Source organism: Talpa europaea (assembly GCF_964194135.1).
Source record: "Talpa europaea genome assembly, chromosome: 1".
NCBI classification, from domain to species: Eukaryota; Metazoa; Chordata; class Mammalia; order Eulipotyphla; family Talpidae; genus Talpa; species Talpa europaea.
The window spans coordinates 79,093,889-79,108,508 of NC_140073.1; the positions used below are offsets into that span (position 1 = coordinate 79,093,889).

The following is a 14,620-nucleotide window of genomic DNA, read 5'->3' on the forward strand; positions in this document are numbered from 1 at the left end:
AGGATAAAGATGTGGGTTTTCTTTTTGTTTATTGTTTTTAGTGAGCCCTACCAATGCTGTCTGTAAACTACTAAGAGCTCAAATTTCCATGTTAATTACACACATCTGTTCTGAATAGGTTCTCAACCTGGCAAAATAGGGCTGCCCGAGTGCCTCTTAAGGACGTTGTGCTCTGGGGCAAGTGAACCGATGGTTTTTTCTTCCTTCTTTCTAGAGCACCTGCTCAGAGCAAGTTTTGTTCCTGGCAGAATAAAAGGTGGCAGTTTCCATTTGTTTTCCTTGAGAACTTTCTACCTCCTGCCACTCACACTGTGTACTTCTGCCCGACCCAGTTCACAAATATGTCTGGATTCTAATCACAGGAATAGCTATCCTATTGTCCTTCAAACTTTCTCACATGTACCACATATATAAATTAGTATATCTTTCTTTAATTATGAAATTTCAGAAAAGAGGAGCTAATTTCATTTATTTTATGTATACAGAATACCTTGTATACAAACATAGTAAATATTCATGTATGCATAAGGATGATGTGACTGTGATTTGTGCAAAGAAAGTACACTATTCTTTAATCCAAAACATGAGCTGTATAAGAAAGAAAATCCTCTTAAAGGAAATTACCACAAGAGAAATATCCCCCAGCAGAACTGTCTGGCACATAGTAGTTGTTAAATAAACATTTCTTGAAAAAAACGAGTCTGGTCTTTAAGTATTTTTGTCCCTCTGGTGATAGTTAACTTTGGGTTACCTAGCATGCTTGAGTACACAGCATGCTAGAGTACACAGCACTAAAAACAATGAACTTGATCCAGAAGTTACCTCAGTACCTTGCTGCACTTTGGATTGTCATTCTATGCATCAGTAACCATCATGCTTTTAAGGAGAAGTGATTTATTAGAATGGTTTGGTAGAAAGCTAAGTAACAAGGGGTTTTCACTATCAACCTAGTAGCTGGAAATAATTTTATACCATTTATTGCAAAACTTGCAGAAGAGATTGTACTCTCTGGGCCATTTGAAGATGGTCATCTTTAAAATGTGGTTTGTTAAGACATGATTGAACACTATTTTTTGACACTTGTCTTTCGTGGTGGGAGGGGCAGGTGGATGAACATGATAGACAAATTTACAGGTCCTCATGAATTTTTGTAAAACATGCTTTTTTTTTTTTTTTTTTTAAACAGATCTGAAGAAAACTCTTGCCGTGTTGTTGGATAATATTTTGCAACGCATTGGCAAGTTAGAATCAAAGGTGGACAACCTCGTAATCAATGGCACAGGAACAAACTCGACCAACTCCACAACAGCTGTCCCCAGCTTGGTAGCACTTGAGAAAATTAATGTGGCAGGTAAGAGTTGCAAGTCTCTGTTCTGACAGGCAGTCCAACTGCTTTCAACTAGGAAATTAATAAAGGAGCGCAGTGCTTCTTACTGGTGCGAGATGAATCCCACAAACTTGTATGGCCTTTGTAAACTACATTTAAATTTCTTTTTATAACAGATGTTGAAATGCTTTTACAGCCTCTCATCATGATGTGGTTTCTGTGACATATTTCACATAATAAGCTCCTGGAATTTGCTGTTAATTAGAAGATTCATATAGCATGGATGAATGAAATGCAGAGGTTATCTGGGAAGCTCATGTTTAGAGTTCCTTCCTCCTCCCCATTTTCATCACATAATTTCAGAAGTCTGTTACGTATTGTAGATTTTCTCCTTTTGTTAAAGAAGAACTCCCATTGTATAAAATGTCTTCTGTGAGTCTCTGGAGAAATAATGGAGAAAGGTAATGATGAGATATGTAGAAATGTGTTATTGACTATATAGCTGAGGTTTTATACAGAATAGTAAATAAAGGCAAGATTTAGAAAATTAGTCTAAGCCTTAGTATAAAGGCTTTATGAGAAAAAATTAAAGAATTTAATCTTATTCTACTGGCAATAGGGACAGAATTGAGGAAGAGTATTGGGTTGAGCTCTTGCTTAAAGTGTTTGAGGCAAATTCTTTCTTCTCTGCTGCAGTGATACCAGTCTCAGGTATAAGAGTGATGAAGACACCCAGTAATAGGCCCAAAAGGGCATTGTAACTTATAATGCAGAAGTCTAAATTCTGAACACATAGGAAATAAAGGCCTCCAGCCTGACCTTGACCTGGTCCTGTAGCCACTCATGGATCCCACCGTGGTGTTCCCACTGGGATGCATTTTGTCTGGCCCCTTCTTAAATCTGGAATCTTGGATAAGAGAAGAGAATGGATTAAAAGCAAAACTCAAATCATACACAACCCACATTGGACATGCTGTTGAAGTGCCCTCAGCTTGGCCTCTGGGTCTTTGTGGTTGAGCCAGCCCCAACCACTGTCATTTCCTTGCACCCCAAAGTGAAGAACTAGAGGGTTAGGATTAGGTGCTTTGGCTGAATGGCTGTGAATGAAGCTGTCTCTGCTCCTGGTGGGTAGTATCCAAACTCTAGTTAATGGATAAAATAAGTGGCTGATTTTCTTTGAACTTACAAAAATCTAGTTGAGTACACTTTTTGCCTCTTCTTTCTCTTTTATTATAAAAATTCATAGGCTTCAGTGGGAGAGATTCTTTTCCTTTCCCACCTTCCAGTGTCAAAACATTTAATTGTTTCATATTATACAAGCTTCTCTGTTACCTTAGGTTCTTTGCCCTTTAGCAAGTTTTAAACTGCAAAATATATTTCTAAAAATCCAAAGTATCCAGCCAAACAAAGGTATTAAAAATAACTTTTAATTACAACACAGAGGCAGTGTCATCTGGGCCATAAATCCTGTCTTCCCTGCAGTTTCCAACAGCTTCTGTAATTAGACAAGAAAACCTCCCACTGTGTTGAGCTGCTTTTTAATAAATGGAACCCATGCCTCTCCAGTCGCCATTCCTCCACCCCCGTCCCCAGTAGGAAATGCTGTTGAAAAGGTCCTGTCTGATTTCATGGCAGTTCTGCATTATCCCGGTTCTTGAGTTGGGGTGGGATCTTATGCCTTCAACTTGCTGCCTCCCACTCCCTCTGTCCTGTAGACCCATGTCAACTCTCCCTTCCCTGATAAGGGGTCTTGCTATCTCTGGCTATCCTATTTGTGCCTGGTTCACAGTGAGATTTCCCCGCCCAGGGTACACAATTGTGGGTAGACTTCCATGGGGGAGTTGGTGGTTTACTTATTTCAAAGGATCCCAGACTCCCTGCTGTGTACTGAGCTAGTTTACTGACTTAACCAGTATCTGTTGAGCACATTCTCAAAGCCACTGGCTATGAGTAGGGCTTCATTAGATGTGCCAGTGGTGCTGTGTGTTTAATATTTAAAGGCCTAAAGTATTTTATTTTGTATTTTTTTCTTTTTGTAAATGGGAGCTAATTTAGTTGTACCTTTAATATAATTAGCTTCATTCTCACTCCTTTGCATCTTTTGTGTTTGTGAGATACACTCTCTACCTTCAGGGTATTTACTGGCCAATTAGGAAAACAGTACATATGTATAAAATGGCACAAACTGTGGGCTGTAGGAGGGGGTAGTTGTGAAAGGCTTGTTTCAGAAAGGTAAACTTTGAAGGATTTGAAGGATTGAGGCGTAGGGGCCTCATGGAGGAGAACTCAGGAATGGATTATGACCCAGAAAAAACTTGGAAGGGAGAGAAAACTAATATCTAGTAACTATCCTGACGTTTGGGGGCACATGATATTACTTAATGTTTACAGCATCTATGAGAAGTGAATATTATTTACTACTAGAATCCCCAGAGCTCATTTTAAGATCTCCTTGCACCATGTAGAGAAGAGATTGTGAGAATCTGTCCTGTCTTTCTGGCTGCTGTTTATAGATCATTGCAAATGGATGAATCTGGGAAAATATGCAACTGTTTTTGTAGCTGTTCCTAGAGAGCTGATGGTTTCCTGGCTGTTTAATAATCTGTCTATTAAAATTCTCTGTCTAAGGGCCTGTTCTTTTCACTGAGCTGTGTAAAAAAGAATAAGCTTACCCCTGTGTCTGTGTGTGAATGTACATTCCTTCCTTAGACACTGGATTGGCCACAGTTGGTAAAGATGGGAAACATAGCTCCTCAATTAACCAGCGCATATATTTAAACTATTTACCAAGTCTAAATTAGGGTCCTAGATAAGTTGTCCTCAAGAACGAGAGCGTCAGTTCATAGTTCTTGTCCATCAGCAATCTCTCATTGCTTTTTTGTCCTCTCTCCAAGCCATGGCCTTGTTGGCAGTCCTCACACCCTTGGGTCCTAACAGGAAGGACTCTTGAGCTGTGAGAGAGTTTGTTGTTATAGGATTCCAGTCCTACTTGAATGAAGTTTTTCTTTCTCCATTAAGACATGTGGTAATTGCTCAGAAATGTTCTCCCTGGTGTGTCTTTACTGCTTACTCTAGTGTCTTATTGCTCACTGATGTTTCTGATTGCTTACTGTTGTGTCTTATTGCTTGCTGATGTATCTACTGGTTGGCTATAAACTGCCTCTAAATTGGATATGAAAGCAGTTGAAGAAGTGTTCCCTAAATTTGTTTTCTTTGTAGGGATGCGCGCGTGCATGTGTGCGTGCGTGCGTGTGTGTGTGTGTGTGTGTGTGTATACACGTGCATGCACATGTGCATCCCCCTTCCTCTGTTAGCCATGTTCTATGTAGTTTTTATCTGTAATAACTTTTCTCCCCAAATTTCTCACTCTTGGGCTCTTTGATTATGTGAAAGTGAATGTTCCTCTAGAGAAATTTAGCTGGAAATGAACTGTATTAAAATCAAGAATCCAATCGGTTTGCATTTTTAAGCTCTGTATCTTGTTGAAGAGGAAGGTGAATTGAAGAAATGAAACACTAGATTTTTAAATAATCCTTGCCCTTTAGTGAATCACAGAGTAAAATAATTTCTCCAGGCTCACTCCCAAAAAGAGCTTGAATGCCTCCTTGTAAAAATTACCTACTTTCAGAATGATGCTTTGGTGTTTGGAAAAACCAGTTCTGCTTTTCTCTGCTTTGTGGATGTTAGATTATGAGGTAGAGCAAGATAGGATTGGGTGTCAAGTTCTTTGCCTCGTACTAATATGGGGGAAAGGTAAAAAGTATAGATAGGCATAATGAAAAGACTTCCTATCTGTGGACTGACAGAGTCCAGTATCCTTGTTTTGTCCATGGCTTCTTGTGTGGAGCCTACCTGCTGATGGTACTCCATACATCCTGCCCACCTGGATTGGATTATGCTCTTGCAACAGCATTTATTTTCACTGCTGAAAGTAGTTTCTCCTTATAGTTCTTCTCCATTCCTGTTTATCAGGATTTGCTTGGAAGTGGGACCTGGTATCTCATTTCTTTCTCTTGGACATCAGCAGCACTAGCTAAGCAGAAGTCTATTTATGCTGGTCCTGAGTGAGCTTCTCACAGATTCCATGCTGTGGGATTGCTATTTTTTAGATTGTAATATTTTAAAGGATGGGGACATGGCTTAGCTCTCTGTGGGGGTGGGGAGATGATGTGTGTGCAGTTATACTCTCGAGAACCAGTTGTGCTTTCAACATGGCTAAATAACTGGTCAGCATTGCTGGTTTGCTAAAAGCTATAAGGTAATCACAGCATCACCCTTGTGTTATGACCACTTACAATTTCAAGGGCAATTGGGAAACAAAATCACAAAATCGAAGTTGAAGTGCAACTTGAATGGCTGTTGTCTGATATTTAGTCCAAATTGAAAGTTGGCAGCCCTATATTTCCCTAACATCAGTTGCACAGGCAACATATTCTAGTGTTTGGGGTTGAAGTGCAGTGTCTTTGAACTGGGAGACTGTTTTTAATAAAAGGAACCATAATTATTATTCTTACCATTTGAAAATTGAAAAGGAAAAATGTCCCTGCTGAGTTCCAGGGTTTGTGTTTGGAAGTGTAATTTTCTCCCCTTTGTGCTGCTAATGGACCTTGAAATTAAGTTGCACCTGTGCTGTTGCCTTGTTTGTGTACCTGTGTTATCAGTTATTTTGGAGGAGCACCCGAAGTGTCTCAACCCCATGCCCCAAGCAGTGGCTCAGCAGGTGGCTTTCTCGGGATCTGCCATTGACCAGTCACTGCACCTCAGTCACTGGCGCCCCAGATGCTGCTGAGAAGCAGGAGAGAGATGAGATTGCAGAGTGCTGTTTTATTAATTGCAGCAAGAAACACATGTTCCTCCTTCCTACCTGTGGCTTCCTCTGGCATTCTCTGTACAGGCAGCAATAAGTATTTGGCTACTGCAAACCCAAACTGCACTTGAACCCCAAACAAAGAAACACTTCTTTTGGTACAGAGAAATGTATTTCATTGTCGGTTTGGTTTCTCACTTTGTGTGGCCAAGGGTATTTTGATTTTTCTCATGAAGAAGGAGGGATGTGAGAGAAAAGGATAGTTCAAGAGAAATGATGCTGGCCTGTGAGCCTAGGTATTTATAGCACGAATTCTGAACTGCAGGTGATTTTGTCCCCCAGGAAACACCTGGCTATATCCGGAGATTGTCTTGGGTTGTCACAACTGGCTGCTATTGACATGTAGTAGGTAGAGGCCAGGGATGCTGCTAAACATGCTGCAGTACACAGGCCAGCCTCCACAACACAGTATGATCTGACCACAAATGTCAACTGATACCCTAAAACCCTGGTATACGAGGCATTTTTGATCCTGGTATTCCCATTTATGACCAGTGCAGAAATAGACCTGAGACACTGAAGTTTCCTGGTTGATCAGCTGAGACCTGAAGTCTCCTCTCTTCCTAACAAGACTGCTTGCAAGGCCCTCCCCCCGACTACCACTCTTAATCTTGCAACTGTTTTTAGAAACCTCTAAGAAAGTGATTTTATAAACTCCCAGAAGACTCTCTTTTTGGGATCCTGACCTTAAGAAACTCCTTTCCTGGCCCCAAACCAGTAATTTTTGGCAATCTGCATTTTACTCCTGCTTGTATAGAAGGTAATTATTTCTTCTTATGAAAGAACCACCAATTCAGAATAATGATGGCAAAGTCGCGGATTTAAATTACAAGTCTGTTTTAAAAGAGATTGTTTTATTAATTTTAAGCAGAGTATATAATTATTAAGATATGAGAGCAAATTAAGTAACTGAAAGAAAACAAGACAGTTCCTTAAAGGTTTTTTTTAACAGCATGACAGTCCCTGCACAGCTTGTTTGGAGAAGTCCAAATGAGAGTGAGACTGCAAAGGTAGTTTAGGGGATTTCTGAAGTGGTTTTAGTGCAGAACTAAGGAGTTTCTTTTTTGTCCTATAGGCAGTGGTATTTGAATGTTAGATGAGATCTCTGTTTTCAGAGAATAATAATTGTTTCTGTGGAAGCAGGATGCTTTTGAAGGGTGTCAGGCCATGAGCCAGGTGACTCAGGGAGGAGAAGGCCTAGACCTGGATCAGTGCATGAGGCCCAAGAGAAGGGCAAGATCTGAAGCCGAGGTGAGGGTGGAGGGTGATGTGACAGGTGGACCAGGGGAGAGAGGGGGAAAGGGGCCAGCATAATATTGGTGAAGACGTAGCTTAAAGGATGCCTAGGTGATAGATGCATCATTGAGAGAACAAGCCAGTAAGGAGACAGGATTTTTGTGAAGACAGAGAAACTGTGTGTAAATGTGGATTTAAGGAGTGTAATTGCTTGGTCATGAACCTTTTGTTGAACAGTTTAGAGGCAGTTAGAATATTGGTTCTAATGCTCAGGACATAAAGGCCAATGAAAGTCCTCATTTGCAGAGGCTATGTAGTCTAAATCCCAGCACCTCCACTTCATACCTGTGCAGCCTTGGCCATGTTTCTTAACCTTTCTCAGGCTCAGTTTCTTCGTCTGTAAATTTGGAAAGTAATAGTAGTGAATTTTATGGAGTTGTGAGGACTTAAGTGAGATCAGTATTCAGAAGCATGGCTGGCACACAAAGCACTGTGTGAACATTTGTTAACTATGGTTTAAGATATAACTTGATAAAAATGTTATTCATAGTGAGATTCATGGCAAATATTTGTCAGTGCTTTGTAGACTAAAAAGTATTTTTATGTATATATTTTGAGCACATTAAATTTGAAGTTGTTCCCAAGTTCACCTTTTATCAATACTTAGAGACTCTTATAGTCAATACTTAGAGGTAGAGAAGGAAATCCACCTCTGTCAGTAATGTCATGGTTGCGTGAGGCAAAAACACTTAAACTGTAAGTGAATTTGGGACTGTGGAATTGGAAAGTTCTGAAGATGTTGCTGAGCTCAGTCACTGAATTCGGACCTGGGAACCATCTTCACAAAACACAGCTGTGCTGGCTTCCTTCTTAGGCCATCTGCACATGGTGGTGGCAGAAATAGTCCCAGGAGGCGCTAGCTTTCTGGCGGCTCTCCTGGGTGCCTGTCCATGCTCTAGTCACAAGGCTCAGGGGTGTCCTGACTGGAGCTTGCATGGAAGATGAGGTGGGAGGAGATTTTATGCAAGCAGTAAGATAGGTATGACTGCCAAAGACCCTTGTCACAGTATGGTTTGGATTTCCAGATCAACCCTAGCCCGATTCAAGACTTTCAGAAGTTTTTTTTTTTTTTTTTTTTTTCTCAGTTCAGATGACAAAGCTTCTGGAATGCTAATCTTTTTGTCTCTATTTTATGTGCTGCTGTGTCTCAGTGCACCACAGCTCTGCCAGGAACTAGTGTAGCCCACAGCATGCTTTTCGTTTATGCCTTCTTTACTTACATGCTTTTGTCCTTACCCTGGAAAGCCTTTCCATTTTTCTGGTTAACTCTCATCATTTTCAAGATTCGCCTGAAGTACTGTCTCTCCTAAGAAGGCTTTCTGGAATCCCATCCCATTTCAGACCTCTGGTACCCTTACTCTGCATTCCCACAACTGTTGTGTGTATCCTTGTAGCTTTCCATGCTTTGTCTCCGCAACCAGGCTCTAAACTCTTCAAAGGCATGAGAAAAATATCCTACATTGAAAAACAAACAAATACCAAAATACCCAGTTCCCAGCCAGGATCCTGGCAAATAGTGGATTTTCAGAAATTGTGTGTCCAACTGAATGCACTCCTTGTTCTCCTAAAAACAGACCAGCTCAGCCACTGTCTACATCGTGATGGTGATGGCCATGCTTTGATTTCTAGATCACTGTTCCCCCTTGTGAAAGTTTATGAATACTTCTGAAATTCCTGAAAAAACCTGGAAAGTTGATAACTGTATTGATAAAGAAGATAGTGCTCTTGCTTCAAAAGAAAAAAAACCCTACCATCCCATAATAAGGTACTCTTGTAATTTGTTAGTGATCGGGTATAAAAACATCAATAGGATTAAAAAAAATTGAATAGTTCTTGCAGACAAGAGATAGAACCCACCAACCTTACATTGGACTCGTTACTGACTCTTCAAAGAATACATGCTTTTTTCATTTCAGAGAGAGTCTGTGTTCTATGAGACCTGCTGTTCCTCCCCGGTTTTTTGAGGGAGGAGAGCAGGAAGAACAGCTGCCTAAGGAACGTGCACTGTGGGACCGCTTCGGGAACTTGTACAGGCTTTTCGGTTGTTTATAAAAATGCCTTTTGTGCAGGGCTGTTCTGTGGATTGCAGACAGGACATACTGAAATTAGACTTGTTTGTTTTAATCAGAAGGCGACAGATCCCACTTGCTCTAATTTGGCTTAATGAGGTATGTGTATACAGTTGTGCTATCAGCTTACATATGGTATTGATTCAATAGACATTGCACAGCTACAGCATTGCATATGGTTTCCCACAGATACTGCCTTGTCTTTGCTATTTCATCCTTTACCTGTTTTTATGGACACATATTCAATAGACTCGAGATGCAAGAGATGAAAAGGGTTTGGAAAATTTTACAATTATGATTCTTTTTGATGGAGGCAGGCGTTTGTATGTGTGTCCATGTTTGGAGTCTTGTGGAGTTTTGAGTCCTCTTTTAAGCTGTGCTTTTGGCTCTGCATATCCACAGCTTCTAAATTTAGGCAGCCTAAATGAAAATCAGTTGCTGGTTTTTGTTATTTTTTTTTTTTTTTCCTTCTCACAGTATCTCAGAAAAAGACCTAAAGCATATGTAGTGAAGGTCATCTGAAATTCCTTGCTGAGTCTAAAAATGAATAAAAGGGGTATTCAGTTAGATAGGTGAGAGAGGCTGAACTGCCCTTCACTTCCAAACAGCTGCTTCCCCCCAACTCCGCTCCATCCATCCTTTCCCTTTGGACATGGAGCAAGTCTTGCCTGCATGATTGCGGCCTCCAGGTCTATTTATGTCAAACTGAGGGCCTGTAGCTCATGCAGAGCCACAGAAGGGCCTCATGTCTGGGTTTGACAGGCTTTAAACTGGATTGTGTCAGATTTTCCCAGCCTCACTATTGACTGGTTTAAGTTGCCTTGAAGTTTCCTGCTGGTGAATTTTTGGGTCAGCAAACTTTCTCTTTACCTTGGTACAGCTGGAGATGAGCTCTTGAAGCAGTCATTACAGAAGAGCCACAATTAATACTAGGTGAAGGGCTTGTGCTGATGCTTCCCCTATGGAGTTGGGGCAGTGATTGAATAGCAGCCATAGGATTGTGGTTTACAGACTCTGAAGCCTGATCACTGGGGATCAAATCCCAGCTCTGCCACCTCGTAGCCATGTATCCTCAGATAAACCCAGTTTCCCCATGTAGAAAAGGGGGGATAAGTACCTGTGCCATGATATTGTTGTGATAACTAAGATTTAATATATGGAAAACACTCAAAACCAGGTCTAGAGTAGGAGGTTGGTGTTTTTTACCATGGAGACATGAAATTATTTAAGGATCTGACTTAAGGGCCAGGCCTCTTGCAGGTACCCAGTCCTAATGGAATATTTTATAGAGGGAATTGGACCCAAGAAAAGGAAATTGCTGGAAGCTGCTTAGCACTCACAGGCTAGACCTGATCTTTGGCATCACACAATCTTGAACAGAAATCCTGCCCTCCTTATCTACTCAATATTGACATTTTACTTAACTTTACATGTGTTAGCATCATTCTCTGTACAGCGAGATGGTGGCAGCAACACTCTTTGTGCCTATAAGGATGTGGTGGAATAAAGCAACAGAGAGCCTGGCACAGCATCTTATCCCCGCTTACCATGCACCTGATGTTCTAGGATTGATCCTTTGTTAGAAGGGAGAGGTCACAAATATAACCAAACTGATGTATCTTTTATCCAGGCCACACTGGCTGGATGGTGCCAATCCATGGGTCAGGCAGTAGAAATGCAGCGAGGTAGGAAGCAAGGGCTCCTATTGTGAGTGTAGGACATGCTGTGTACTGGAGGAGAAAGGAATGTGGGCGATTTCACCACATCTTTCTTGATCCTTAACTTAGAAATGCTTTTACCCCAATCCAAGAAGATCTGGTGACATTGCTTGACCTTTTGACGTTGGAGGTAATCCTCAAACTTTCAGCCATCTGGGGATAGGAATGACCTATAGGAATTGGCACATAAGTTGTTTCCCCTGTCACTCAGCACAAAGTGTACAGCCCTGTCACGGCAAACTCAGTCTGGAAACTGAGCCTGACCCCTGACTGTACCATCTCATTCCCAGGCAAGGAGAGGATTTCTGTGCTATAGAACTCAGCTCTCAAGGGAAGATAGTCATTAACCTGTCTAAACTTTATGCTAATAGAATTTTCTTAATAATAGCTGTGTGGTTAATATGAGCAATACAAGTTATAGCAAGATTAGTAGAACAAAGTAAATATTGAATACTTTATTTCAGGGTACAGACAGGTTGGGATAAATAGATTATTCAAAGCTGCATGTGGCAGTGCCCGACACTTGGCTATACAAGTGCACCACTTGGCTGAAATACAGTGCACCACTTGGCTGAAACTCCAGTGGCGTCTCTTCAGTGATTCTCTTGATCTTAACTCTGGAGGCTCTGTTCAATCCTTGCATTCCTGACTTCTCCCACACAGAGTAAAGTGGTGAAGAGAAATGGCTGGATTGTGAGGATTAAGAAGGCAGCTCTTGGCCCCTGGCTCTGCCACATGGGGAGGACCATTGGTTCCTGAAGAGTCCAAGGGCTATGGGTAGTGACTGAGTTGGCCAGGAAAGCCGGAGATGAATACCTGCCTGTGTCCGGGTGGACTGACCTGTCATCCGAGGGTGCCAGGAGAGTCATTTAACTGCGGTTTCATGCTTCCAGGCTACCAACGACAAAAACAGCCATAATCTTTGTCTTCAAGTTTATGTAATAATATGGTAATATTTTCAAAAGGGCAGACTTTATAAACAGAACCTTTCTTCTGTATTATAAAAAGAGATAAAATTTTACTGCCAAAAAATAGGAAATTGCATTTAAGCAAAAAAATAAAAACAAAAACAAAAAAGATGAAAATATAAAGCAGCTGTTGTTCTGCCACCCAGTGATTAACTTGGTGTGTTCCCAGCAGAGATGCATGCCTCTGTTCTGTACTAGACACTTTGTAGGCCCCAGAGATGGAGGGATGAGCAAAACCAAGTCTCTTTTTTCATGTTATGTTCCTGCAGTGAAGGCAGATAATCAGCAAATACACAAATAAGTACTCAGCCCAGTGGTGATAAAGGCTGTGGAGAATAATAAAGCAGGGTGAGGAGATAGCAGGAAAGGAGGTATTGTTTCATGTTGGGCAGGTGGTCAGGGAAAAAACACTTTAAAAAATGGTGCTGAGTGTGTGAGGGAGGAGCCAGGAGGCTCATGTGCAGAGAAACCACAGGCATGTTCTTACTGGGTGTGTTCAAGGAACACTGTTGGGCGCTTTAGTCTTATTACAGAAGATGACTTATTAAAACCAAACATTTACTATTGAGCAGTATCATTGGTGATTGATACTTCTGCCTAGCTCAGGGTGGATATGGGGAGTGTGGTACTGGACACATGGTTCGATTCCAGTGCAATGATGTGGTGAGGCCTGTGATGATGACTCAGGGCGGCAGCCAAGAGTACAGGCTCCATAGTCAGGCTGTGGGGGTTTGAATCCTGGGCTTGAATATATATGCCTGTCTCTACTTAGATTTATAAACATTGTTGAGGGATGGAGTGTTGTTTTTACAGAACCGATCTCAGATCTGGGGATGTTGCTATGTAACTTTGCATTTTAGGGAGGCTGTAGTAAAATTGGCATTGGTCCTACCCCGTATTTGTGAGACTTGACCTACATTGTGTCCTTGCTTTTCATTTAATGATTCCTGAAAGCTGATACTTGGCTAACTAAGCATTACAGTATGTCCAAGGTAGAGATTTCTCAAAGTTTCAGTCTGTCCACTGCTCCCCTAACTCATGGAGCAAAGGTCTGGCACCACCTCCCAGTCTATGCAAGAATCCCTTTGATAGGTGACCTTCAGTCTCTGCCTTCTCTGTTCTTGTCTCCAAAGGGCAAAATTGCACAAGTTCCTGGGTGCTGGGTTTTCCCTGTGTGATATCAGGGATGCATAGATGTAGACATTTATGCAGGAAGGTTTCTCAGAACTATGTGACTGACTGGCTGTGCTGAAGGAGTATAGGACTAGGACTTGAAACTCTGGGTTCTGCTGCTATCAGAACTGACTGAAATGTTTGGCAAATCAACCAGTTTTTCTGTTTCTTCTTTTATAACCAGATTTTCATGGACTTTTACAAGTGAAAGATTTTGGGTGGTCTAACCTTGCTCCGCGGTTCAGGGACTGCAGCCTTCCTAAGTCATCTGTGGTGGATGATTCGCCAGCCTTACCAGAGCAATTTTATTTAATTTTTTAAATTTTATTTTTATATTCCCTATACAATTGCAACCCCCTTATTTTGACCCCAACCCCTCCTTTCCCCTCCTCCCCATAGTGTGTCTCTGGTTCATAGCTGTTTGTGGATTTTTATTTTTTCTTTCTTATAGTTATTCTTTTTCCTGGTCCCTTATTTAGGTTTTCTAGATTCCTGCTATGAGTGAGACCATCCAGTATTTTTCTTTTTCTTTCTGGCTTATTTCGCTGAGCAACTTTAGATATTACATCACTTCAGTGGACCACATTCACACCATAGTCTGAATTGGGTTCACGCACTATGGCCCACAGGCCACATCTGACCCACCATCTGCTTTTGTAAATAATGTTTTAGAGCACAGCCTTGCCCGCTAGCATCCTTCTTTTCTATCAGGGCTTTCCTGATAAAAATGCAGAATTGGGAAGTTGTAGCAGAAACCATTTGGCCCACAAATCTGAAATTAGTTACTCTTTGCTCTTCAGAGAAAAATTTGCCAATCCTTGATCTAAATGAACGGTGCCCCTTTGGGTACAGTGCTCAACCTGGGACTCCAGGTGCTGGGGACCTGCTAAGGATCAACCACTAAAAAAGAGAACATCTGAACTAATTTGCAATTTTCACTTTCTGATCTTGGCTTCGCCTTCTAAGAGCAATTTTTAATCTTTGGAGACATGGTTCATGTATCTGCAGACAATTCATTTTTCGGACAGCACATCCTCACCATCCTCAGGCCTGTCCCTAGGTTACTCCTGATGTAGGGTCTTCATTCCTTGCCCCTCTGGATGCCCTTGTGAGAAAGTCCAATTTGTCAGCACTTTACTAAGGTAGGATGCCGCAACAGGAGCCATGGCTTCAGAAATTGAATAGTCAAAGTGTGGAGGCCA

The 14,620-nt window shown here is 41.4% G+C and overlaps 1 protein-coding gene across 1 annotated transcript in view; it reads left to right on the forward strand.

The window, feature by feature from the left end:
- The window catches only part of MGAT5 (alpha-1,6-mannosylglycoprotein 6-beta-N-acetylglucosaminyltransferase), a 196,558-nt gene that overhangs the window by 20,233 nt on the left and 161,705 nt on the right, over window positions 1–14,620 (forward strand). Inside the window, exon 2 of the mRNA XM_084255260.1 lies at window positions 1,187–1,351. Coding sequence (XP_084111386.1) covers window positions 1,187–1,351 — 165 coding nt within the window. The remainder of the gene's footprint in view (window positions 1–1,186; window positions 1,352–14,620) is intronic.